The sequence below is a fragment of the Elgaria multicarinata genome, chromosome 10 (assembly GCF_023053635.1).
Source record: "Elgaria multicarinata webbii isolate HBS135686 ecotype San Diego chromosome 10, rElgMul1.1.pri, whole genome shotgun sequence".
Taxonomy (NCBI): domain Eukaryota; kingdom Metazoa; phylum Chordata; class Lepidosauria; order Squamata; family Anguidae; genus Elgaria; species Elgaria multicarinata.
Genome location: NC_086180.1, coordinates 36,694,439 through 36,720,108, shown reverse-complemented (window position 1 = coordinate 36,720,108; position 25,670 = coordinate 36,694,439). Strand labels below are relative to the sequence as shown.

The 25,670-nt window shown below is 43.3% G+C and overlaps 2 protein-coding genes across 5 annotated transcripts in view; one reads left to right on the top strand and one right to left on the bottom strand.

Annotated features, from left to right (window-relative positions):
* The window catches only part of AFG2A (AFG2 AAA ATPase homolog A), a 195,850-nt gene extending 179,351 nt beyond the window's left edge, over positions 1-16,499 (bottom strand). For 2 of the 4 annotated variants that reach the window (XM_063136432.1, XM_063136434.1), the window contains exons 1-9: positions 16,357-16,499; positions 13,444-13,568; positions 12,227-12,384; positions 8,253-8,311; positions 7,286-7,918; positions 5,608-5,737; positions 5,238-5,294; positions 3,981-4,104; positions 1,502-1,757 (exon numbers count right to left, since the gene is read on the bottom strand). In XM_063136432.1, coding sequence (XP_062992502.1) covers positions 1,502-1,757; positions 3,981-4,104; positions 5,238-5,294; positions 5,608-5,737; positions 7,286-7,918; positions 8,253-8,311; positions 12,227-12,384; positions 13,444-13,568; positions 16,357-16,489 — 1,675 coding nt within the window. In that variant the 5' untranslated portion in view covers positions 16,490-16,499. Of the gene's footprint in view, positions 1-1,501; positions 1,758-3,980; positions 4,105-5,237; positions 5,295-5,607; positions 5,738-7,285; positions 7,919-8,252; positions 8,312-12,226; positions 12,385-13,443; positions 13,569-16,356 lie in introns of those variants that run through there. The other 2 variants (XM_063136433.1, XM_063136435.1) reach the window with 2 other exon arrangements.
* A 3,360-nt stretch (positions 16,500-19,859) lies between these two features.
* NUDT6 (nudix hydrolase 6) overlaps positions 19,860-25,670 on the top strand; it is a 19,294-nt gene continuing 13,483 nt past the window's right edge. The window contains exons 1-2 of the mRNA XM_063136260.1: positions 19,860-19,922; positions 21,093-21,296. Coding sequence (XP_062992330.1) covers positions 19,865-19,922; positions 21,093-21,296 — 262 coding nt within the window. The 5' untranslated portion in view covers positions 19,860-19,864. The remainder of the gene's footprint in view (positions 19,923-21,092; positions 21,297-25,670) is intronic.

Genomic DNA, 25,670 nt, shown 5'->3' with positions numbered 1-25,670 from the left:
TAATTTTAAACTCTTAACTGTAAAGAATAAGGGGGTTGGACTCGATGGCCTTGTAGGCCCCTTCCAACTCTGCTTTTCTATGATTCTATGAATCTGTCCACTGCAACACAGAATTCTCTGAGATTCCTTTAACAAGCTTTAAAGACGTCTAAGGAACACAAAGCTATATGTGAAAACCCCTCTTCTACCACTAGAGGTCAGTCCAGTATAATAATTGATGAAGAAATATCACAACAGATGGTTCAAAACATTTACTAGTGTTCATATGGGCTCAAGTATGACAGTTTTGACGATATGCCAGTATATAAAATTATGAAAAACCTTTTCATTTGTAACAAAACCTTGCTCACTTTATTCAAGACAGAAAGCACAATCCCATGCATATTCAATTTGAAGTACGTACAGCAGGAATTGTGCTTGAGTGTCCGTTCAGTCTGCTAACTAATTCTTTGCTACCTTGAATGCTTTCATATCTCTCAAACAGCAGAGTCTGGTCCAAAATAAATATTTTCACACCTATTTTTCCAACTCCAATATGAGTACAACCTGCTCATATTGATCCACAAAGTGTAGACACGTTGTATGGATGAGATGTACCCTAAATAGAACTCAAGTATTAAATTCACCTGTCAACTACTTTCCAACTTTTTATTGTTATTATTTGCCTTCTAATCAATTAAAATTAAATATCACTGAGTTAGTATTTTTCATTCCCTATTACAATGAACACACTCAAAAAAAGATGAACAAACGTGCCTCCATTTTCAGCCTAACAAATTAAAGTTTGTCACTGATTAAATCTATTCCGCATCCATAAATAGAGAGAGATCTGTTAATGATTTGTGTTAAGATGTAGACTAGAATTCTCTCCCTTTTGGGTCCAAGTTTTCTTGTTTAAAACTGGGAAACTAAGGGCACAATCCTATGCATGTTTAGACGGAAATATTCCTACAACTCCCAACATTCCCCAGCAGCCATGCTGGGAGTTGTAGAACTTTTTATCAACTCCCTGTAATATCTGAATATGATTAGACTAAGCTGGACCATAAGGAAAGCTGAGCGAAGGAAGATAGATGCTTTTGAACTGTGGTGTTGGAGGAAAATTCTGAGAGTGCCTTGGACTGCAAGAAGATCAAACCAGTCCATACTCCAGGAAATAAAGCCAGACTGCTCACTTGAGGGAATGGTATTAAAGGCAAAACTGAAGTACTTTGGCCACATAATGAGAAGACAGGATACCCTGGAGAAGAGGCTGATGCTAGGGAAAGTGGAAGGCAAAAGGAAGAGGGGCCGACCAAGGGCAAGATGGATGGATGATATTCTGGAGGTGACAGACTTGACCTTGGGGGAGCTAGGGGTGGCAACGGCCGACAGAAAGCTCTGGCGTGGGCTGGTCCATGAAGTCACGAAGAGTCGGAAGCGACTGAACGAATAAACAACAACAAACAAATCAACACAAATCTGCCTCCTGGACTTCCGATGTGAAGTGTGTTTAGCTTACCTGCTTCTTTGCACAATGCTGCCAGGTCTGCTCCCACATATCCATGGGTGCTGTCAGCCAATTGATTCAACTCTGTTGCCATCAACGAATGAGGAACCTTGTTAAGAAGCTTCCTGAAGATATCTAGCCGGTCTTGAGCATTGGGAACTCCAATTTCTATCTCTTTATCAAAACGGCCAGGTCTGCGCAGGGCTGAATCTAAGGCATGGGGACGATTTGTGGCTCCAAGCACTACGAGTTGTCCTTCACTGCCCTCCTAATGACCAACGCAGAACAGGAGTTACTGGAAGTTGAAGAAATCAGGAACAGCGAAACCAATGAATTTTAATAATGAGCTTTGTATTTGAATTTGGGAGACCCAGGTTTAAAGCTGGCCTCAGCCGTGACATTCACTGGCCTCAGGCAAGTCCTTCAGACTAAAGTTGCAATCCTATATGCATTTTCCTGAGAGTAAGCCCAACACATCACGGTGGTGCTTACTCCTCGGTCAATATGTAAAGAATTTGGATGCGACTTATTTACAAGATACATTGATAGATAACTGGAAAAATTATGACATGGTTTGGTCACAGAAGAGTGCTAAGAAGAGTTTTGAAGAACAATACTGAGGGCCAGTATTGGGCAAAAGGCAGGATACAAATAATAATAATAATAACAACAACAACAACAACAACAACAACAACAACAATAATAATGTACAAAGAGCTGCCAACACAGATCTGCCACTGTTGCTCCAAGCTTCTTTCAGGATATCATGGCTATATTGTCTTCAGCAGTTACCTGATTGCATTTGCACCAAACTAGAACTTTCAAACCAACGAAAGGAAGACTTCACTGAAGGGAAAGCCAGTTCCTGGAGCTGGGGTGCAAAACCTCAGGCCTCAGGACCAAATCTGGCCCTCTGAGGGTCCCCAGAAGGCCCCACCCTTTCACTTGGCCCCAATGGCCCCACCCTTTCTCCCAACTATCGATTGCTTGATGATATCCTGATTTTTGTGTGGTTTCCCCCATTCTAAAAGGTTGAAATGCCTTTCCTAAGACGTAGTAATTGGCAGTAAGAGCTTTAAGCTAAACTTCGCTGGTATGTTAGACCCACCCCTTTAGCCTTTGACCTTGCCCAGCACTGGAAAGTGGCCGCTGAGAGCCTCTCTGAAATGGAATCCAGTCCTTGGGCTGAGAGAGGTCCAGCACGCTGGTCCTTGAGTAACTAGGGATGCCAGCAAAGTCTAGTTTTTAGAAAAGCTTTCAATGGTGGATATAGGCTTCACCCTAGTGTGCCTTCAAGCAAAGAAGTTCTGAGGCATACATGAATGTGTCAGCGTATCTAGCAGGTCCTGGAACCCTTCCAGATCATGCCAAGCTTTTCCACACATGTGTAGACCACCAGCACATCAAGTAGAACAAACATTAGACCCACTTATGACAATGACAGATGGCACAGGGGGGAAATATGTTGTTATTATTATTACATTAATATCCCAACTTTTTTCTTGGTGGCATACATAATCCCCCGTTCTCCATTTTATACTCACAACAACCCTGTGAGAGAGATTGGGCCAGGAGCCTGTGACTGGCCCAAAGTCTCCCAGTGAGCTTACATGGCCAAGTGGGGACTAGAACCAGGTTCTCCTGACTCCCAGTCCAACATTCTAGCCACTATGGCTGTGCAAGCCTCAGGTCTCAGATTAGTAAATCCAAGTCACAGGAGCCATTTCCTTGCATAACCCTAGGCCCCCGTACAGCCTACAACTCCCAGCATGCAGTGCCTGGGAGGGCTGTACTTACCGGGGCCCAGAAACACACATGTGTACTTGCCGCTGCCATCGCCTGCTCCTCAGCATGATCGCCAGCTTCTCCGATGATCAGCTGCTACTGCCACAATCCCAAATACTCCATTGATCCTGGAGGGGTCCTCACATGTTCTGCAGGTGCTCTGCAGCCACCTGCTTCCCCTGAGAGCCGCCCACTTCCTTCACCAGAGTGAGCAGCTCTTGGGGGAAGCAGGCAGCTGCAGGGCACCTAAGGAACATGCAGGAACCTCCTCCAGGGTCAATGGAGAAGCCGGTGATTGTGCCGGCGAGTACATGTATGCCCTTTGTTCTTGGGCCCCGGTAAGTACCAACTGCATGGTGGGAGTTGTAGGCTGTATGCACAGCCTTGGGCTGTGCAAGGAAATGGCAGATCTGTCATAAAATGGCGGATCCATCATAAAATGGCCTCCTTGATTCATATTTCTAAATCCGAGGCTCGAGGCTTGCATAGCCCTACTAGCCACTACACCACACTGGCTCTCATATGAACCAAATTTCGGTGGAAAGATCAGGCATTAATTCTGTCATATGGAAAATGTCCATTCCCAAAGATCTCTACTATTGTAAGGCCATGACATAGTTCTCATGGGAAAACCAGTTATATTAATGCAATAATTTGTTTCCGCTCCAGACCAGAACCAGTAACTCCATCAATCTACTTTACTTACTGATCCAATGCCATCCATCAATGTTAGCAAGGAAGCTACAATTCTTTTCTCAACTTCGTTCTGTGCCCCTTCTCTCTTTGGGCAGAGTGCATCAATTTCATCAATAAATATAATGGATGGCTGACTGAAAAGAAACGACAGGAAAACATGATTTTACGTAACATGCATATTAATACTCACAGACACACTAACTTACTCAGGTACTTGAAATAATTATGATACTTTATCAGCTAGAGCACTAAAACGTGGAACATCTGCACCCGATTACTAAAAGAATCTGAAAACTGAATATTCTTACATTTCTGAACTCCTCCCCCTCAAAAACCCAACAGGAAGCTCAAAAATTATTATGTGGCTAAGGGTGCGATCTTCAGCATGCTTAGATAGAAGTCCTACAACTTCCAGCATTCCACAACCAACATGGATGGCTGGAGGATGCTGGGAGTTGTAGGACCTATTTCTGTCTAAGCATGCATAGGATTGCACCCTAAGTAATATTAACTATGATGCTGACATTTGGTATGCATATAGTCCCAAACATTCTAATTATGAGAAAAATCTGAAGGGGCATTCCTCTAGTTCTCATTCAAAATGTGGGACTCAAAATTGTTCAAGACACTCTGATTATGACAAAGTTTTAAATGATAAGTTTTGCAAGTTTCTGCCTAGAAACAAGAGGTCAAGCAAGTGTAGTCCATATGTTGCACCTGGTCAAGGTATACTTCTTCCCAAATGTAGAAGCTCAACATCACCAGCAGCTAATAATCATTAAGAGATCTAACTTCCACGAACACTCTAATCCTTTTCAAAATGTATCGCAGCGAGCACAGCATGTGAACTTGCTATGGCCCATCCTGATCCTCCTACTCATCAAATCCGGTATCTGGGGCAGTGAGCCTATGTACACCAGGTCCTGGGGAACATGGGAGGGAGGTTGATGATGCACTCATGTCCTGCTTGTTGGTTCCTGGTTGACAGCTGGTAGGCCATTGTGCGAACAGAGTGCTGGACTAGATGGACCCTTGGTCTGATTCAGCATGGTGCTTCTTATGTTCTTAATTTCAAAATACTCTGGGAATTACAAGGAACAGGCAACACATTTCTCTCCCCCTCAGCCTTCATAATGATTATGTATGCAAGCATTGCGACAGGAACTCCAGGGCTTGAACTGTGAATTGACCCCACCCCTAGAGGTGAGGGACCTAACCAATTAAACCATCTGAAACGAGATCTTCTCTCTAAAGAGCACAAGCGTACCGTGAAGAGGCTTCAGCAAATATTTGTCGTAACTTGGCTTCACTCTCTCCATAAAACCTGCAACAAAATCAAACACTGTTCAGCAATGAACCTCTGGCTGTTTACAAGGAGGCTGGCATCTTATCCACACAATTCTCCACTTGGGCACATATATTTAATTACTATATAAACTTTTTTCACATAAACAGACCATTAATCATTCCTTCACTTCCATTTAGAGATGTAAAAGTGCCCTATTTTCAAGCAGAAGTCCAAAAAGCAGACTGAGACATTATTATGTTTTCTTTTCTTTTTTAATCAGGTACAAGTAGTAACTGCAGCTGGAAGGAAGAGAAAACATGGCTGAAATAAATAAGTTAGGCAGACTTACTTGCTTATTATTTCCGGACCATTAATTGTGGAGACATGAGCTCCAACCTCGTTTGCAATCGCTCTGGCTATCAGCGTCTTCCCTGTACCTGGAGGGCCGTACAGAAGCACGCCTCTCGGAGGTGGGATTCCTTTAAAATGTCAGATATAAAGCAAAGAGGAAGACTTCACCCTGGCAACTGCTTTATGTACTAAGCACAAACATTTCTTCAGCTAACATATCTTTCTGAAAAGTAATGAGGATGTATCTACCGCTGCAGTAACAATTCAAATGTTTCTGATAAGGTATCATGCATTGTATGTGGAGATGGTTCCATCTTGAGGATAGAAACATCTCCACATGCAGGGTTTGGTCTCCCAAACTTGCAATATCTCCAAAGATCGCGTCAACAGCACTTTTTTATTATTATTAATAACAACTTCAAAAAGTATTTGTGCCTTTAAAAACCTTATTTAAAAAGCGGCTCTTCCTGGGCTTGAATATTTTTATTACAAGATACTTCAGCCTCCTTCCCTCTCCCTCCAAAGCACCCCAGCTAGATGGGCAAAAGCCACATCTAAAGAAAATGCAGGGTGGGAGGTGCATGGAGGCAACTACCACCTCTGCCACTCCTGCTGCTCTGCACTGGATGACTGTAAGACTCCCGAGTTTGGATGTTTACAGTCATCACGAAAGGACCTCACCCTAAGTTATTTAAGATGATTGACATTAGTTTTAATTACTGAATACAAAGGCACGAACACAATAAAGACATAATGGGAGGTGCTCTGCAATCCTGATTTAACAAAATAATTCAGATGCCGAGATGTGTTCATTCGTTGATTTCAAAGAAATGCATCGCCATCTACACTGTTTAATAGATTCTTAAGCCAGAGAATGTGCACTTCGCAAGAGCAAGGATAGATTTATCTATTATCGTGCATGTCTGAAACAGGCCGCATTCCTGTTACTGTGACCAGCTAAACCAGAGGTGGGCAACTTGTTTTGACCTACAATAGCCATCAGCCCTAGCCAGTATTGCCAAATGTGAGGGATTCTGGGAGTTCTAGGCCACATTGCACCCTTGAGCTAAATAGCCCAACAATGTTTTCTTTAGTGCATTGTCCGAATCCTGATTTGCAATCTTGGCTTGTAAAGAGACCGACAAGCCAGGATCCCCGATTCAAAAGACATGCTAAACCAGAGATGTTGAACCTCCACGGGAAACCTAGCACTGCAAGTCCTGCCCCCTCCATAAGACCCACCACTAGTGGGGGTTGGGGAAAAGGCAGGGGGAGGAATCCCCACCGTTCTCTCCAAACACAGATCAGACACAACAGCAGGAGTTTTCCAGCACTTCTGCTTTGCTGTCTGCAGGCTTTCCGGATTAGGGAAACTCCACACGCAATTAAGTCAAGCTGGCCAAGACCCCTTCTCTCCTCTGTTGGAGAAGTGACCCAGACCCAGCTGCCGAGTCTCCACAGCCAGAGAGCCAACAACATCAGGATTCTTCAGAACCTTGGCTTATTTTTCCAAACTAATGTGGTGCATGCATAAAGAGAGACAGGTAAAACCAATTTTTTAAAGCAGCAAATGATCTGTCATGGGAACAGATAGCACATGTACTTGAACTATTTAGGGGAAATAAGGTTAGCAAATGAGCAATTTGTAATGGAGATTCACTTCACAGATATCCTACCATAACTTCTAAACAGGCCAGGCTGCTTCAGGGGAAGTTCAATCATTTCTCTTATGGTTCGTAGTTGGTTATTGAGTCCACCTATTGAATCATAAGTAATCTTTGATTCACGATTGCATTCTTCCGTTACTTTGGTTCGAGAGTCAAAGAAACTGATCCTAGTCCTTGAAGATATAAAGTAAAATGTCTCTGAGTTCAGTGCTGTTCCTGTTTTACCAGCTTGCAGTAATCCCTCCATTCCTATCTCACTATCTTTTAATTTGGTTGATCCAGACTGAGGAACACTGTCATCAAATAAAAGCATTTCTGTTGGACCAGGACTCAGTTCCTCACGCCCCACAGCATCTATGGAAGCATTAACTGATATGCTGAGATCCACCTGCTTGCATGGAGTACTGGTTGATGCTCCTTCTTGATGGTCTTCGATGGCCAGTTTGCCAAGCTGCATAGATAAATCAGAATCACTGGTATCAAAATTCTCTAGTGACAGTTCCTGTGCTGGCTTAAAGAAGGAGCTGTCTTGCAATTTCAGCAGAACACCATCCGTTCCTTTCACCTTTGTGACCATCGGGTCACAAGTTCGGCCATAGAAAGTTATTTGCAGGTTGTTACCTGGCAAAACGACTTTACCATCTGCAATAAAAAAAAAGATTTTAAAAAACCGTTTCAAGTAGTCCCTGCTTATCATAGCAAAGCGTAAAGTTATCCTTCATTAGTAAAGGTGATACATCAACAAGCATAAACACCAAACAACTGCCTTCAGAGCCTAAGGAAGAATAAAAGAACATTTCTCTCAAATATAGCATATTATTCTAAGAAATAGCAATAATAAGTAAAGAACTAAAAATACTTATTATTGGCCTACTTCAGCACAGACTATGCCATTTACTTTTCTTTCTTTTTTAAAAAAAAGGGAAGAAATTATTGTAAGTGCATGGCACACTAAGGATTAAACGAAACTACATACCTAGATTTCTTAGAACACTGGAAGACAACTCTTCAGCATTAAGACAGCTATCTTTAGCCCTGGGAATGGGGAAAAATACAATTCTTCAATAGGGAAATGTATTCCTCATATCAATGAACTTGGTTACTTACTTGATTTCATCAATTTCTTATTTCAAGAATTAACACATGCTGCCCAGCGTAAGATACTAAATCAGTCTTCCGTTTCCCTTGAATCCACAAACTTCAAACATCTACAGAGAATTATAACCTACTGCTTTTCCTCTTAAATAACACAGCAAATGCTAGTCTCCAACTGCATAAGTGGGTTTAACAAGTCTGAAGGGTAAGTCCTGCAAAAAGAGAGGTCAAAGGTTGTATAACCTTTGTGCGACAATCCCACCACACCACAACATTTCAATTCAACTACTCTCTTGTTTCAGTCATTTAGACTAGCAGGGATAACATGGATGCCATAAGAAGCGCCATGCTGGATCAGACCAAGGGTCCATCTAGTCCAACACTCTGTTCACACAGTGGCCAACCAGCCATCGGCCAGGGATGAACAAGCAGGACATGGTGGAACAGCACCCTCCCACCCATGTTCTCCAGCAACTGGTGCACACAGGCTTCTGCCTCGAATACTGGAGATAGCACACAACCATCAGGGCTAGTAGCCATTGATAGCCTTTGCCTCCAGGAATTTATCCAACCCCCTTTTAAAGCCATCCAAATTGGTGGCCATCACTACATCTTGTGGTAGTGAATTCCATAATTTAACTATGAGCTGTGTGAAGAAGTACTTCCTTTTATTTGTCCTGAATCTCCCACCAATCAACTTCATGGGATGACCTTGAGTTCTCGTATTTTGAGAAAGGGAGAAAAATGTCCCTTTATCCACATTCTCCATACCATGCATAATTTTGTACACCTCTATCATGTCTCCCCTCAGCCTCCTCTTCTCCAAGCTAAACAATCCCAGCTGATGTAACCTTCCCTCATAGGGGAGATGCTCCAGCCCCTTAATCATTTTAGTTGCCCTTTTCTGCACTTTTTCCAGCTCTATAATATCCTTTTTTAGGTGTGGTGACCAGAACTGGACACAGTATTCTAAGTGTGGTCGCACCATAGATTTGTATAAAGGCAGTATGATACTGGCAATTTTAGTCTCAATTCCTTTTCTTATAATGCCTAACATGGAGTTTGCCTCCTTTACAGCGGCCACACACTGGGCGGACATTTTCATTGAGCTGTCCACCACAATCCCAAGATCTCTTTCTTTTTTGGTCACCACCAGCTCAGATCCCATCAGGTTATACTTGAAGTTGGGTTTTTTTGCCCCAATGTGTATCACCTTACACTTGCTTACATTGAACCGCATCTGCCATTTGGTCTCCCACTCTCCTAGCTTGGAGAGATCCCTTTGGAGCTCTTCACAATCCCTTTGTGTTTTAACAACCTTAAATAATTTGGTGTCATCAGCAAACTTGGCCACTTCACTGCTCACTCCTAATTCCAGATCATTTATGAACAAGTTGAAAAGAACTGGTCCCAATACCAATCCCTGTGGGACCCCACTATTTACTTCCCTCCATCGGGATGATTGACCATTTATTCTTACTCTTTGCTTTCTGTTTTTTAACCAGTTACTGATCCATAAGAGGACCTCTCCTCTTATTCCATGTCTACGAAGTTTATTCAGGGGTCTTTGGTGGGGGACTTTATCAAAAGCCTTTTAGAAATCCAAGTAAACTATGTCCACCAGATTACCCCTGTCTATATGTTTGTTGACACTTTCAAAGAATTCTAGTAGATTAGCCATGCAGCCTATGGGGGTCAAGTGTGATGAATCAGTTAAACCCAACTTCTGAAAAATATTCCTTCATGAAATATCCTTTGTGTTACATAAATTGCACAATTTTCAGAAAGGTAGACGTGTCAGTCTGTTGCAACAAAAACAACTGAGTCTTGCGAGACTTTAAAGACTAATAAATTTATTCATTCATAAGCTGCTGTGGACACTGTCTAATAAGATGAAGTGTCCACAAAAGCTTATGCTACTTCATCAAGTTTATTTGTATAAACCAAAGGTTATTACAAAAAGTTAAAACAGGCCATCACCTTTACAGGTGACAGAAATAAAACGCTTGTACTACAAGGTGCCACAAGACTCTGGCTTAAGTTATGATTTATGAAGTTACAGTCAGTAGGGGGCACTCTAAACTTAGTAACAAACTATTTTCAAAACCATTCTCTATGAAGGCAATTAAATTGACTGGTTTGGAAGTTCAAGATAAATTTCAAGCTGTCCTGCAATTCAATGGCACAAATCTTCACATATTGATACCCTGGCAGCCATTTCAATTTAGCCCTTGTGCCATTCTTCCAAACCTATGTGAACATTTCTCTTTCATGATTTCATCTGATCTCAGCACTTGCCATAATATACATTCAATTCACTTATTCTCCAGCTGGCCTGCGCTGCTGCCAGATTAAGTGGTATTGGGCCCATCCTGACGACACTGTTAACCCTGCTGGTTAAGGGTTTTTGGTTAAGCAGCAGGGTTTACACTGCTCCTGATTGCTGCAGTCTTAGTACAGCTGCGGCAGCCACCATTTTGCACCATCAGCCCCATTTTTCAAGCGATACATGCATTTCCTAGAGCCACATACTGAAGCTACTCCTTTAAGTGGAAGCACTCACATTGCCTGAAAAATTGACAAGAGGTGAGGGAAATCAGGAGACACTCCCAAAATGGCAGCAAGAACAGGACAGCGCCATTGCATCTTTTGTGTAAATAAATCTGCTGCCATATTATGCTTAAAATTGGCTTTTTAAAAGTTTGATATATTTTGTGAATTAGTACCCTCTTTGCTGCTTGCTCTCAAATTCTGAGAAGCAATCAGAGTTTATTTTCAAACAATTAACAGTTGTAGGTGGCACATATAATGTGTGCCTCCTGAATATTCATGTTAGTATAATGTTGAAATGTTTGAGGGCTTTGACATTCTTCCCCCCTAATCCATACCACAACTGTTCAAACCCCAACTTTTCAAGTTCCCTACTTCCCATGCAACGGGTGGTTTCTGGTGCAGAAAGTGGGGTTACATTTGATCTCCAAATGAAAAATCTTCTGTCCCCTATGCCATCATCTCTTGAAGCCGAGGTGGGGAATGTGTGAATTCAACTTCCCTCAGCATGGCCAATGGTCAAGGGCTATGGGAGTTGTAGTCCAACATCACCTGGAGAATCACAACTTCCTCAGCCCTGTCCAAAGGGCATAAAAGCCAGTGTGCTCCAGACATCCCACAGACATCCCACAGACAGCTTCACTTAACAGGGTTACAGTACATTTCTATCAAAGGCTAAATTTGGATGTGACCAGCACAAGATGCAATACCATGATTTCAGTGTGTAGTAAATAGAGGTAATTAAAATCACCTTTCATGGTGTGGAGAATGTGGTCAGGAAGACATTTTTCTCCCTCTCTCAAAATGTGGTCAGGAAGACATTTTTCTCCCTCTCAAAATACTAGATCCTGGAATCATCCCATGAAGCTGTTTGGTGGGAGATTCAGGACAAATCAAAGGAAGTACTTCTTCACACAGCACGTAGTTAAACTACCAATTGGCCACCAATTTGGATGGCTTTAAAAGGGGGCTGGATAAATTCCTGAAGAAGGCCCTCAATGGTTACTAGCCCTGATGGCTACCTCCAGTATCAGAGGCAGTAAGCCTATGTGCATCAGTTGCTGGGGAACATGGGTGGGAGGGTGCTGTTGCACCATGTCCTGCTTTGTTGGTCCCTGATTAACAGCTGGTGGGCCACTGTGTGAACAGAGTGCTGGACTAGATGGACCCTCGGTCTGATCAGCATGTCACTTCTTATGTTCATGATGACATGGGGGTTGAAAGGGACAAAATGACCCCCTACTTAAAATAGGTCTGAATCCTGATCACAGAGAGGTGGTACAAAATGCACATATAGCAACATACCTCAGCTTTACTTCCACTTCCTCTGCCTGCACCAGAGCACCAGTCACAGGCTGGACAATGACCGCATCACCAGGTACCACTTTCAGATTTTTCTGGGTAATTCCACTTAAGCCAATTCTTCCACCAGGAAAGCTTGCAACAGGCCATGCAGTACAAACCTACCCAAAATGCCAACAAACACTTAACCAGCCATTAACAAAACATCTATATTATTAGCCAATTGAGAAAAGACTCAATTGTCAGGTTTGTAGAAATGCCGATAAGTACACACTTAGGAAGGCCCAACATATCATCAGCAAATAGGAGCAGAGGATTTCCCTTTATTTTATTCCTTCCCCCCCTTTACCTTACCAAGACTAGACAGGAGCACAGTGCACAGCATTCACTTCCAGTAATTCTGCCTCACAAAAGAGACGTGGGGAAAGACAAAAGGGCAGAGAGGCATGTTGCACACAGTCCGAGGTTCTATTTTAGGTTACATTTGGATGGTTGCACCTTTGTGGCTAGCTGCTTACACAAGATTTACACGTAAAGAAGGACTCTGACATACAGGTGCTTTTAATACATGATCACCCACGTGCATTCTGGGGAGCTGATCACTGTTGAAAAGGACTTCTCCACCCTACCACCCATCAAGATCTTATCTCTGTATCAGGGGTGCAGCACCTCTTTCACCCTGAAGGTCAATTCCCATTTTGGAGAAGTGCTTGGAAGTCGCATCCCAGTGGTGGGCGTGGCCAAAAGGGGCAGGGCCAAACATATGCAAAATGCCAGCATACTTTAGGTTAAAGCTCTTCCTGCGAGTAATTAAGCCTTAGGAAAGGCATTTCAACCTTTAGTACTGGGAGAAACTATGTAAAAGCCAAGAAACTCCAAAAAGGGGGCGTGGCCTCTTGGGGAATCCCAGAGGGCCAGGTTAGGGCCCTGTGTAGGCCGATTTGGCTTGCAGGCCTGAAGTTTCTGCATCCTGTACAGTGCCATGAACACTGATAGCGCTTTATAAATAATAATAATAATAATAATAATAATAATAATAATAATAATAATAATCCTTGCTCTATATGCGCAGCTTATGGGATGGTCTGTCCTTCCTAAAAATCCCATGAAAGGTCTGTACCACATCAGAAACTGCAGTTTTGAATTGCCTCTGACTGATTCAGCAAGTATACAACCATTTCTCCAACAAGCACACACAACTGAATAAGAACGATAATTACCTCTTGTCTTCCATTTTTACTGGTAAGCAACACCGGCCGTCCTATGCATATACCCACCGATTTCATGTTGCTGAGTGCCAGCTGCACAAGGGATGTTCTGTACATTTTGGGGACTTTGTCATCTGCTAAAATTACAAAGGGAATTTTAAAAACTGCACACTGATTACTCGCTTGCTCAAGCCAGAATTTTTGTCAATAAAATCTAAGTTTTTCCACACATACACAAAAAAACTACTATCAGCAACGGAACGTGATACCACAGAAATTAAATAGCCCAGTTTAGTATCAGAAGCCAAATAGGTTCTCAGCCTTTGCAATCAATGACAATAAGATATTGAAATATTTCTTACATTACGCAAAGCTGTTACTCCCTTACCATAATTCCATCATTTGCTGCCCTGATAGCACAGTATAGAAACTATGGTGTCACCCAGAATGGACCGCAGTAGTATTGGGGGGGGGGGGAGACAGCAGAGAGAGAACAGCATCAGTATGATGCTTGCTGCCTGTCTATTCCACATGCCCTCTGCATTTTTACATTACTGAAGGAATGTGGGATGAAGCCACAAAGGAACAACAGCCATGCATGCATCAACCCATGGAATGCGGGCTATAGAAATACAACCAATTTTTAACACATGCCATGTTGTATTTTTATTTAATCCCATCATATCACATCTAGGATAATGGCATTCATGCAATTATTACAGGACACTCTTCTCTTCACTACTGAAGACTGGAATGTTCTGCCTCTTGCTCATAGGGAGGGAAAATTTCAAAAAAAGGAGTTAAGACACCACTCAAAATATGAAGGGGAAACTACAGATGTCAATTCTGAGGGATTTTTCATACGCAACATTTCTCACACTCAGCTCACGTGTCAGGAACAAGCACACCATTGTGCACTGAATGAACAATAGCAGCTTATTCTGCCTAAATATACAAACACAGCATGCACTAATGGAACAGAAACTGTCAACATAATGGTTAGTAGATAGAGACATTTTGCTACAGCAGGGTAGAGCATATTCAGTGGTTCTGCTTCCACCAGTTAAGAAGCCTTATTCTCTGTAATGGGCATAGGAAACTTGGGAAAAGAAAGAGTGGGCCCTTTCTTGGGAATGTTCCCACAAACCATAAGTTCAGGGAGTAGGGATGGGCGCCAATTTAAAGAGGAGTGTGGTGTAATGGACAGAGTATTTATTGCTGGGGAAACCCGGCTTCAAATTCGCACTCCCACCTGAAACTCACTGGGTGGGTGACCTTGAACCAGTCACCCTAACTTACCTCACAGAATTATTGTGAAAATAAAAGTGAGGGACAGTTCCTTGAACTAGAAAGGCAGGACATCAACGTGTAATAGATAAATAATCCTCTCTCTTTGTCACACTCTCTCCTCTGGGCCAGTTACCAGTTTACTGAACTCCTAGCCTTCCCCAACCTGGTGCCCTCCAGATGCGTTGTACTACAACTGCAGTTATCCCATGTTAGCCTCAGAAAGGGAAGTCTGTCCTACACAGATAGTACAGAGAGATGCAGAACATCGTAGGTGGCATTCCTACATGTGGATTTTTCACTGTGTACCTATCGCTATCCTTAGTATCTCTATGATGAAAAACACTACTACACTGAGTCTGTATAGCATAGGTGTTGGTTTTAGCGTCTGTATTTCCCGATTGTTTTAGCTCCTGTGATTTGATCTGTATTTTACTATGTTGGTATTCTGATTTTTATGTTGGGTTGGATGTTTAAGGTTTACTGTTATGTTTTCAATTCATGTTTTTAATAAAAAAGGTAACTGGTTTTATAGGCATATGATAAATATAGCAGCAAATAACCTTACATTATTAAACATCACTCTTCAACATTTAAAAATATTTAAATGTTATGATATTTTCAATGTTGCACTTATTGTTTTGGTTGTTATTTTATTGTTGTTTGGGGGTAATTTGATTGTAAACCTCCCCGAGGGCATCTGCCAGTTGGGCAGTATATAAATTTAATTCAATAAAATAAACATATGCTGAGAAGGGCTTCTCAGACTCACTAGTGGACCAAGAATCCTGCATGTCTAGCTGTCACACAGTATGATCTATACACCGGTGTTGGAAGAAAGAGAAAACTGAAATGCCCTCTGTAGAGTGATTTGGTAACTATGTAGCAGCCCTCAAGGTAGGAATTAAAAAGGCAGTCATTAAAGTGTCCCCCATTAAACAACAGAGCAGCAGGAGGATCGTGGACAAACCTGCAACATAACTTTTGAGAACATGAGTGGTGTAGCAGTTGTATTATTCGACTCAGGGCCAAACAGACATTACTTTAAATCTGTGTCTAGCCGCCTAGTCTCCTCAGCCTCAGTCCCTTTTTGGAGTAGATACAGAGGTTCCAAACCGGATCTTGAAAGCACCCCTACTCCCCGTGCTAGACTCCCGATCTGGATCAGGGGCCGGCATGTACCTAGAGAACAACTGGAAAAAGATGTAGACACACATTTAAAGTAATGTCTGATTTGGCCCTTAGACTGGAGATAACCAGGTTTAAATCCCCTAGAGCTCGCTGAATAACCTTGGGCCACTCCCAGCCTAGCCTACCTCAGGGTTGTTGTGAGCATGAATAAGGGGGGCCCCAAGACTACGGCCCTTTCTACATCTAAGGGTTATCCCAGGAAAATGGAGTGATTGCCCCTGCCTGCTCCCGGGATCCCCTGTGTGGCATTTGGATGCACAGGAATGATCCCGGGACATAGGGCTGGTGCAGACATGCCCCGGGGTAAGACATGTCATGAGTCGAGTGCTTCATTTTTCGGGTCTCCGCACAATGGTCCAGGCGGAGTGCTAACACAGGGGAAAGGCAAACCAGTTCAGCCCCCAGAGAGAGAAACGACCCCTGCAAGCGCCGACCAGCATCACCCACCTTTGTCCAGGAATTCCGCAGCCGCCAGGCTGAGACATGCAGGGGGCTCCGGCGCTGCATCCCGCAAGGCGAGCGGAGAAGCGGCGCTCTCTATGGGGGGCCGCCCCTTGCTTTTCCGCTTGGAAGAGGACATCGCGGCAGGCGAGGGAAAGAGCCACAGCCGGCGCCTTCCCAAGGCTCCCTCCCACGTGCCCGACCCACAGCAGGAGGAGGAGTCACCGCCGCTTCCTCCTCGGAGGGCAAAGGCAAGCGCCGCCTAAAGAGGGTTCTTGCTTTAAAAAAAGAAGAAGAAGAAAGCAAAGCGTTTAATACGGCAAGCACTTCCGGCTCTGATAGCGACAGTTCGGCTGCTCCATATGCGGGGCAAGAGTGGCGGAAGTACAATGCTGAAAACACAAACGAATCAAGAAGAGTGGATTTAAACGGTTTTCTATTCTTAATTTAATACTATGGAAATTCCTATCCTGCTAAAGCCGACTTGGTGCCCTCCAGATGTGTTGGACTACAATTCCCATAATTTCCAGCCAGCACGGGCATTAGTTTGAGTCTATCATTTATATATGTCCCTAGCTCTGTGGACGAAGAACGGGTGCCGCTCTAGCTTTGCATCTTTAAGCCGTAAGACTGGCAACCGAGTTCAATATAATATCGGAATTGCGTAGGACTGGGGGATATGTACACTCCTTGCTCCAAACTCCCCAAAGAGGACACGATCCCAACGCCGTACTGGCTGAAATGTCCCGTCTTAAACCCGAACTGGTTTTTCATTTTAATACCCAATACAAAGCAATTTCTCTTAATCAGGATTAATTGCCGCTGCAGACATCGTTGTTTTAGGTTACAATCCTAAACCAACGTGGCAGACAGAAAATAAGTCCCATTGAACTTTGTGAAACTTACGTCTAAGTAAATATACACAGTATTGCACTGTTAGTTCTTTTGTTGTAGGATCCTAGGCATATCTGCTCATAAATTCTATTACGTCCAATGGAGTTTTACTACAAGATAAGCATGCATAGGGTTGCAGCCTAACACATATAAATCCAAAGATTTCAGTGAGGTAAGTGATAGGGTGACCAGATACTGAAGAGGGCAGGGCTCCTGCAGCTTTAACCCTTGTGATGAAGGGGGGATTCCACCAGGTGCTGCATACATATAAATGGCACCTTCTGAAATTCCCTTTTCTATATAACTCTATACACTATATAACTATATACAGGAGCCCTGCCCTCCTTTTCCTATAGTCACCCTACTTAGTAAGTGAGTACAGGATTATACTGTTAGTGTGTTCTTTGGTCTAGATTTGGTTTTTAATTTTTATTTAAGTCCATTTAATTGTTATTGATGTGCTACTGTAATTTATTTAATTACATTTATATACCACCCACTGTGTGGTATATAAACAACAATATCACAACCAAAGCAATAAATACAACAATAAAAATATTATAACATTAAAATAGTTTAAAACGTTAAGCGATGTTTAATAACATGTTATGTCATTTTCTGTTATATTTAATAACATGTTATGTCATTTTCTGTTATATTTATATGCCTACAAAACAAATGCGCTTTTTATTAAGTGTGAATTAAAAACATAACAATAAACCATAAATATCCAGCCAAGCATCAAAACCCGAATACTAAGACAGTCATACAAAACAAATCATAAAAGCTAAAAACAATTGGGAAATACAGGAGCTAAAACCAACATCTATGCCATATGGAATAAATAAAAACCCATAGTTTTATCATTGTACAATGGAGGCCGGTGACTCTGATGTCAATGGGGATGAGAATCTACTCTGCGTTTCAGTCAGAACTCTAAATAAGCTATCCAAGGTGCTGAACCCTATTCTGAAAATAGGTTCGACACTGGTTCAGCACCTTGGATAGTTCCTTTGGAGTTCTGAAGCGGATTCACAGCCCCACTGGCATCGGAGCCACCAGCCTCCACTGTCATTCCGGTACTAATTTTCACCATAGAGATACAAAGCTTAGCGATGCCCCGCTGCGTTCAAGAAGGACTATGGCTTCCCATTACCCTCGGAAGTTCAAGCTGCGAGTGACTCTAATTTCTATCTCCGCTGCGCTCGTTCGCCGCTACCGCTGCCATGGCTAGGTGGCCTGTGTGGGGCTGGCGGCTCTTGCCGTGGACTTGGCGGGCCCTGAAGCCCCGGGTTTGTGTGGGTGGCGGCCTCCGCCGCCTCCGCGGGGACGCTGCCTCCAGCCTGCACGACGCAGGGCTGCAGCCGCGGCGGGATAAGTTCGGCGGGCTCAGCTTGCACTTGGCTCAGCTGCGTTCCCCCGAGAGCCTGGACCGAGCCACCTTCCGGCGCTGGCTACAGGGCAAGTCTGGGGTGACGGAGGAAGGGAGCCCCAGGGACGCCGAGCCAAAGGCGAATGAGGGGCCCTGCCGCCGCCGAGCCACGGCCCGGGCTCCTCGCACCTGTGTTCAGTGGGTAGTATCCAGTGCTAGCCCTACTTAGAGTAGACCTATTGAAATGAATGGGACTTAAATTAGTCATGACTAATTTGTCCCATACATTTCAATGGGTCTACTTAAATAGGACTAACGCTGAATACTACCCTGGACTGTTTGGTGGAAGAAAGAAGGCAGCACCTCTGAGCATGTGCAGACTGCGTCTCCCAAAGTCCCCTGTTGAGCAACCGCAGCCAAACCACGTGCATTTTGAGTGGGGAGACTTTCAGGTCAAGGGAGGCCAACTTCCAGGGGCACCTCCGGTTGAAAACAAGCCCTGCGCCTGAAGTGCTGTTGCTGTGGCTAAGTCCCTCCTTGTTCCTGTAAGAAACTGTGATCTCAGTTTCAGCCAGCAGATGTGCGCAAAGGGCTTTTGAGGCAGGGTTCCCCCACTGAATTTAAAGCCAACATTTAGCCCTCAGACATATGCAATCATACTAAAAGAGAATTCCTTTGAGCATGTGCAAAGTATGTTTCCCTTATCACTGAATTAACCACAGTTAATTAATCAATTAACCACATAACCCGCTAAACATAAAATTGAAGCAAGTGCACATTGATGAAGCCTTCAATATTTCACAGAACAAAATAGGTATACTTGCAGTATAGGCAGTGGAGGCTAGTGGCTCCAATGTCAGTGGATCGCTCCTTTAGACTTCTGACTGAAACCCGGAGTGGATTCACTGCCCCATTGACATCGGAGCCACTAGCCTCCACTGGGAATAGGCACTGTTATCCCCATCCTGCAGATGGAATGTTGTGGTGGAGAGAACAGTGGCTTTGGTTTGCCATTAAACCAAAATCTGTATTAGTGTAAGACCTTTATTAGGGCCACCAAAAGATCATCCCAGAAAATGTACAATTTTTCAGAATCTCCAGATCTTCATCAGACAAGATGTTATACAAACGTGGGGAGAAGGGGAAATTGACAATGCTAAATTCATATTGTCTGCATGTCCAGAATCTCAAGATGGAATGGAGAAGAGGGGTCTGGAGACATTCAAATAAGGCTCTCCAGATCATGTGATGATTACAGGAAGGCCTGGCTGCTGTCCTAAGGCTGCTGGAACAGAAAAGGAGAAAGGTTGGATCCTCCATTTCTGAAAATATAATATCCAGCTGTTCTCAAATGTTTTCCATCATACCTATGACCATCACTACAGGTGGTAGATTTACACCCATGGAGTTTTCCACAGCAATAATAGGGGCCTCCAGAGCAGATACTGCCCCCTGCTGACAGAGCTTTCCAGTGGCACATGGGTGCCTCTGCCAAATCCTAATACACACACATACACCAGAGAGAGAGAGAGAGCTGTGCAGGGATTTATGATTGCTTTGCCCCTCTACTTCCATGAATGGTATATCAATTTTAACACATGTGTTGCTTTTACACTGAACCTGCCACTGAGGATACCTGTTGCGACAAAGTTATTCCAAGAGCTTTGGCTATTGGGCGGTATTGAAATGCAATAAATAAAGTGGAAGGTTCCCAAGGCTAATCACAATATATGTAAAAGGATCAAGTCATCTTGCAATACAGCAATACAGTGAGTTTAAAAATCATTTAAAAGTAAATTACAAGAGTATAGAAAGGAGATTATATATATACACATACACACATACTTATTTATAACTGCATTTATGCTGTTTTGTATGTAAACTGCTTAGAGATTTTATTATGTTAATACCACAAGCCAATGGGATTGGCCATAAATCTCCAAACTCAAGAGCAAGAGGTGCAGCAGAGGCAATCTTTGCCTCTGAGCTCCTACCACTCCGCATTTTGGCTAGATGGGCTTTTTCACCCATCTAGCAGCTGGGGCTTTGCAGAGCAGGAGGTAAGGAGCTTGGGGAAGCCTGGGGCTATGGCATAAGCTGCCTCCCCAGTCCTCTTCTTGCGCTCCGGAATGCCCCCTTTCCGTCCTTTCCAAGGTCACTTTCATGATCTTAGACAGGCAGCTGGTGTGGTTTTCTCCCTTTCGACTGGGAGGGGGAGGGAGCTTGGATTCCTTGAGCCGAGGTTGGAACGCTGACTCCTTCCTTGGATCCAGAAATCCAAACTATCCTATGCTCCCCCCCCCAGCAACTCTGTCCAGGGGCCATAGGATTGCTCTCTAAGTGACCTACAAGTATTATTAATACTTTTACCTGAGCTATGATGACTGTGAAACAAAGCTGTTGAAGGAGAGGAAAGATTGTCAGTCACAAATTTGACATTTCAGCATCGACATCTGCTGTGTTTCCCCTCTTCTAGATTCTATCAAGCAATGGAGAGCAGAAGGCCACATCGCCGTCTGGCTGCACGTCCCTATTCTACAAAGCAGATTTATCGCTGCTGCTGCGGAGGAAGGCTTTGCCTTCCACCATGCTGAATCGGACTCCGCTACACTGACACTGTGGCTAGCAGAAGGACGCAGCAGGCTACCCGGTTATGCCACTCATCAGGTAGGAGTTGCAGGTGAGCTCTGGGGATGGGTGGGAACAACCTTCATTAAAAAATAAATAAACATTTGAGAGTACAGGATTAGCAGTGCCGGCTCCAAGTTTTTGAGGTCCCATGGACAAGACCTCCCTCAGCAAGCTTACCTTCTCACCACTGTTGTCACCAGCTGCTCTGACCCCTCATCCTCTTTCTCATCACTGCTACTACTGGCTTACTTAACAGGCAGAGAGCCGCAGAGAAAGTAGGCAGGGGTCTCTGCTGCTCTTCCTTCTCACTACTACCATTGCCTGGGCCACAGCAAGAAAGAGGCAGGTGAACAAGCAGATTGCAGTGGCGAAGAGGAGGCAAGTCCAGGGAGTTCTTGTAGGTGGATCCCAATGGGTTATTGGCCCTCAGCAGGTGCCTAACCAGGCCTAACCCATGACGCTGGTCCTGCGGATTAGAATCATACGTTGAATTACAACAACACAGTACAGATGTGATATTCTCAGTCTCCTTTCTTACTATGTTTAAAGATCAAGAGCATGCTGTATGCAACCCAATATCTCTTCCTTCTACCTCCCAAATTTATTTTGCGAATTTATCCCTGCTTCTGCCCTGATTCGCTTGAACCAGGATGTAATGTTATGTCTTCATTGGTGACAGCTATGAAGAAAACTAACCACAATTTGACCAGAATTTAAAAGCCACTTCAAACCATAGTTTCAAATACTAGAATCTCCCAGACTGCAAACGTACTCGTTGAGATCATAAGATTATAGCAGAGCTAAGTCAGTAGAGGGCAGCAAAGACAAAAGTGCTTTAGATTTATTTTAAGGGCATGTTTGAGCATGTTCTCCAAAAGTATGAGAAATTCATAATTCAAATATGAACCATCAAAAAAGGACAGTGTTGATAGTTACCATTGGTATGATCCAGCAAAGTGAAGCACTTTTACGTTCCACTGAACTCAGGGAGAGATGTAAACATAAGATTTAAATATTGTGAACCTTGAGGGGATATACAGGCTAATTCCATAATGGGACCAACTCTCCTCCTGTGTACTAGAAATTAGACCATTTTCTGTTGATAGAGCCGCCTAATATTTAGAACATATGGCCCTCCAAACGTTGTTGGACTGTAACTCCCATCAGCCCTAGCCAGCATAGGTGAGGGAAAATGGGAATTGCAGTTCAACATCGGGAGAGCCATGTGTTCCCCAAACCTGATTAAAAACAAACTAGGTTGAAATGGTTGGGTGATCTTGAAATGCCCAAATTATGGGAGAGAAGATATGGGAGCCTTCTATTAATCCAGAATCTGACACCACATCCTGCCCTCCCCCATATTAACCTTTGAAAAACAGTATCATCTTATCTCTAAAATACAATTCTGGCTTCTTTGAAATAAGATTGAACTTAAACTAGTGGGAATGACTACATATCAGGTGCAACATCTGAAGCAGTTCCTGAATGTTTTGTAATTTACAGGACATTCTTGAAAACTCGTACAGTTTCTGCCCAATATGATGAGGTGTGAGCCATTTTATATACAACAAACAGCTACTTTTTAATCACAGTGTTCTTTATACTTTTGTTGTGTTGTAAAACTGAACTACTATAACAAACTTGAAAATTTGTGCATAAAAATAAATAATATATGGGTTGTTATTAAAAACCATCCTGTGCATAAAATTACTGCAAAAAAATATGTAGAAAGTAGGGTTTTTTTTAATGTAATTGTTTGAGAGCAGATCTGACTCTTGTTAGATTTCCAAAATCCCTGAAAGCAACAGAGGTCCAAAGTATATAGCACAAGTATTCTTGAGATGTTGAGACAAGCATGCATACTAATGATAGTACTTTCAATATTATATTTTCACTTGACAAGAGTTTATTTAAATGTCTTGTGATAAGACATTTTTTTCAGCTAAAAACTTTTCTTTTTCCTAAAGCTTTTAAAACCTGATGTTGTTTGGACTCTATACTGTTAGTTTTACCCTACCCTGTGCCTGTTTACCCTACCCAGTGCCTGTTTGCATTCTCTTCCCCTCCTTATTGCTTTACTATGATTTTATTAGAATGTAAGCCTATGCGGCAGGGTCTTGCTATTTACTGTTTTACTCTGTACAGCACCATGTACATTGATGGTGCTATATAAATAATAATAATAATAATAATAATAACAACAACAACAACAACAACTAAATGTGAAAGTGTTGTTTTCTTCCCTCTGCCCCCACCCCCAACCATTTAGCTCTGGTGTCAGGCTCAATAAAGGCAAAGTTGCGGGGGAAGCAAAGCTCCGGGAATTATATATCCATAAATCAGAATCAGATTTCACAGCTGTCCAAGCACGGGAATAGCCTGCAGGAATGATGTACTGATTAAAACATGGTGATTTTGATGAAGAACATTGCTTTGGGCACCTATGCTGCTATATGTGAGCATATATGGTTAGAGAGGACGTTTGTAACGCTCTTTTAAAATGAAGCCACACACACAGACATTTATTATTATTATTTTAAAAAGCTATTTTCAAGAGTATCCCAAAATGTTTACAATGCAAGACAGTTCAAGTTTACATTCATAGAGCAGATCACAACTGCACTTGAACGCCCATTCTCTGTTTTCTGGCACAGAGTTAAAGCCTTCTGTGTCATCAACTAATGTACCAAAGCTGGCTGCTTTTTCTTACTTAATACTCTGTAAGAGATTTGGCTTCACTTTCTCCCTCCCCTCCCCTTTCTTTCCTTCTTTTGAATTAAAATGTGACACTAGAGCTGTGATCTTATGCAAACTTACTTGGACTTGCTTCCGAGAAACAAGCACTGGCTGCAAGTAAGACACCAAATATGGTACCAAACATCACTATAGTAGCTATTGACCTGGGAGCTAAAATTAACAGTAAGGTTGTCCAGAGATCACTCCTTATGCAGTATTGCAGTCTTGAATTTTTAGAATCTCCATCACAAACCTTTAAACATTCAGTCTGCTTTCAGGTGTAATTTATGCTGGCATAAATTAAAAATACATTTTTGAAGTTGCCAGGGAGTGGAGTGCTATTGGAGGCCCCTGTGGGCCCAGCGTTGGGGATCCCTACTCTCCTTCTCTCCTTCATTCTTTCAGTCTGCATTATCAAGCCTGTTGGAAAGAGAAGAGGGAAGCTATTGAATCGTTTGCACACTTTTACTCAGAAGTAATCCTCAATGAGCTCGGTTGGACTGACTTCCTAGTAAGTGTGGAAAGGATTGTAGCCTTACATAGCCATTTTTGTTCTACTGATGATTCATAGGTCATAAAGCAGGGGTGCTCCTCAGGCCCGGAGGCCAAATCTGGCACTCTTGGGGTCCCCAGAAGGCCACGCCCACTGGCCCACCCCCTTTCCTCCCACCATCGATGGTTTGGTGATTTCCTGGCTTTTCTTTGGTTTTTCCCCCCATTCTAAAAGGTTAAAATACTTCTCCTAAGGCTTAGTTACTGGGAGTAAGACCTTTAAGCGAAAATATGCAGGTAAATTTGGTTTTTTGTAGGACTGAGCATGGACCCCCGCCCCCAATTTGCTTCAGAGACTGATTCAGAGTGCTTTGGGTCAGGCAGACCCACTTTGGATCTGGACCCAAACAAGATCCGTCACCCAAAGTGGGTTGGCCATTGCAGATTTCCAGACAGAAAAGCTGGGTATAAGGCCAGTCGGGACACACACACACCCATCTACTCGTGCCCCTCAATCCAGAGGCGCTGACCCCACCCGCCCAGGGGACTCATCTGAGCCATCTGGCAGCCACCCATCCTCAATTAGAACAGCCATTTTAAACAAAGATGGGGGCTCTGCAGTTTCCTAGATCTAAAGTCTCAACTACAGCAGGCAGCGGCTCAACATTGCTTCAAGTCAAGCATTTTGGACTGCCTCGGCTAGAGCTGATCCTGATCCAGATTCAGACCAAGACAGGCCGAATCGGCCCGCTTTGGCTTGGATTCGGGGTTTGAGCCTGAAACAGTGCACAGCCCTAGTTTTTTGGCCCCACTCCTTTTGTCTCTGACTTTCCTCACCACTGGAATGCATCTCTCAAGAGCTTCTTTGAAATGGAATTCAACCTCTGGCTGAAAGAGGTTGTGCACAGGAGTACTATAGGGTGTGAGGGGACCTATGTTCAACCTTACCCTATGGCTATTCTCTCCCTCCCCTTCTGGCAGGCATTCTTATCAGCCTACATGCAGGAACAGCAGACACAGAGGCTGTCACAGAGGAAGCCTTCTCACACTCCAAACTACACTGTAGTGTGAATTGTTACCTTACTTCTCAAGCAATGCAGGCTCTTGGTATTCAAACTTTGTCACAGCTGGGAATACCAAGAAAAAATAGCTATCGTCTGTCTGCTGGTAATGAGGGAAAAGTTTGCCAAAAGAA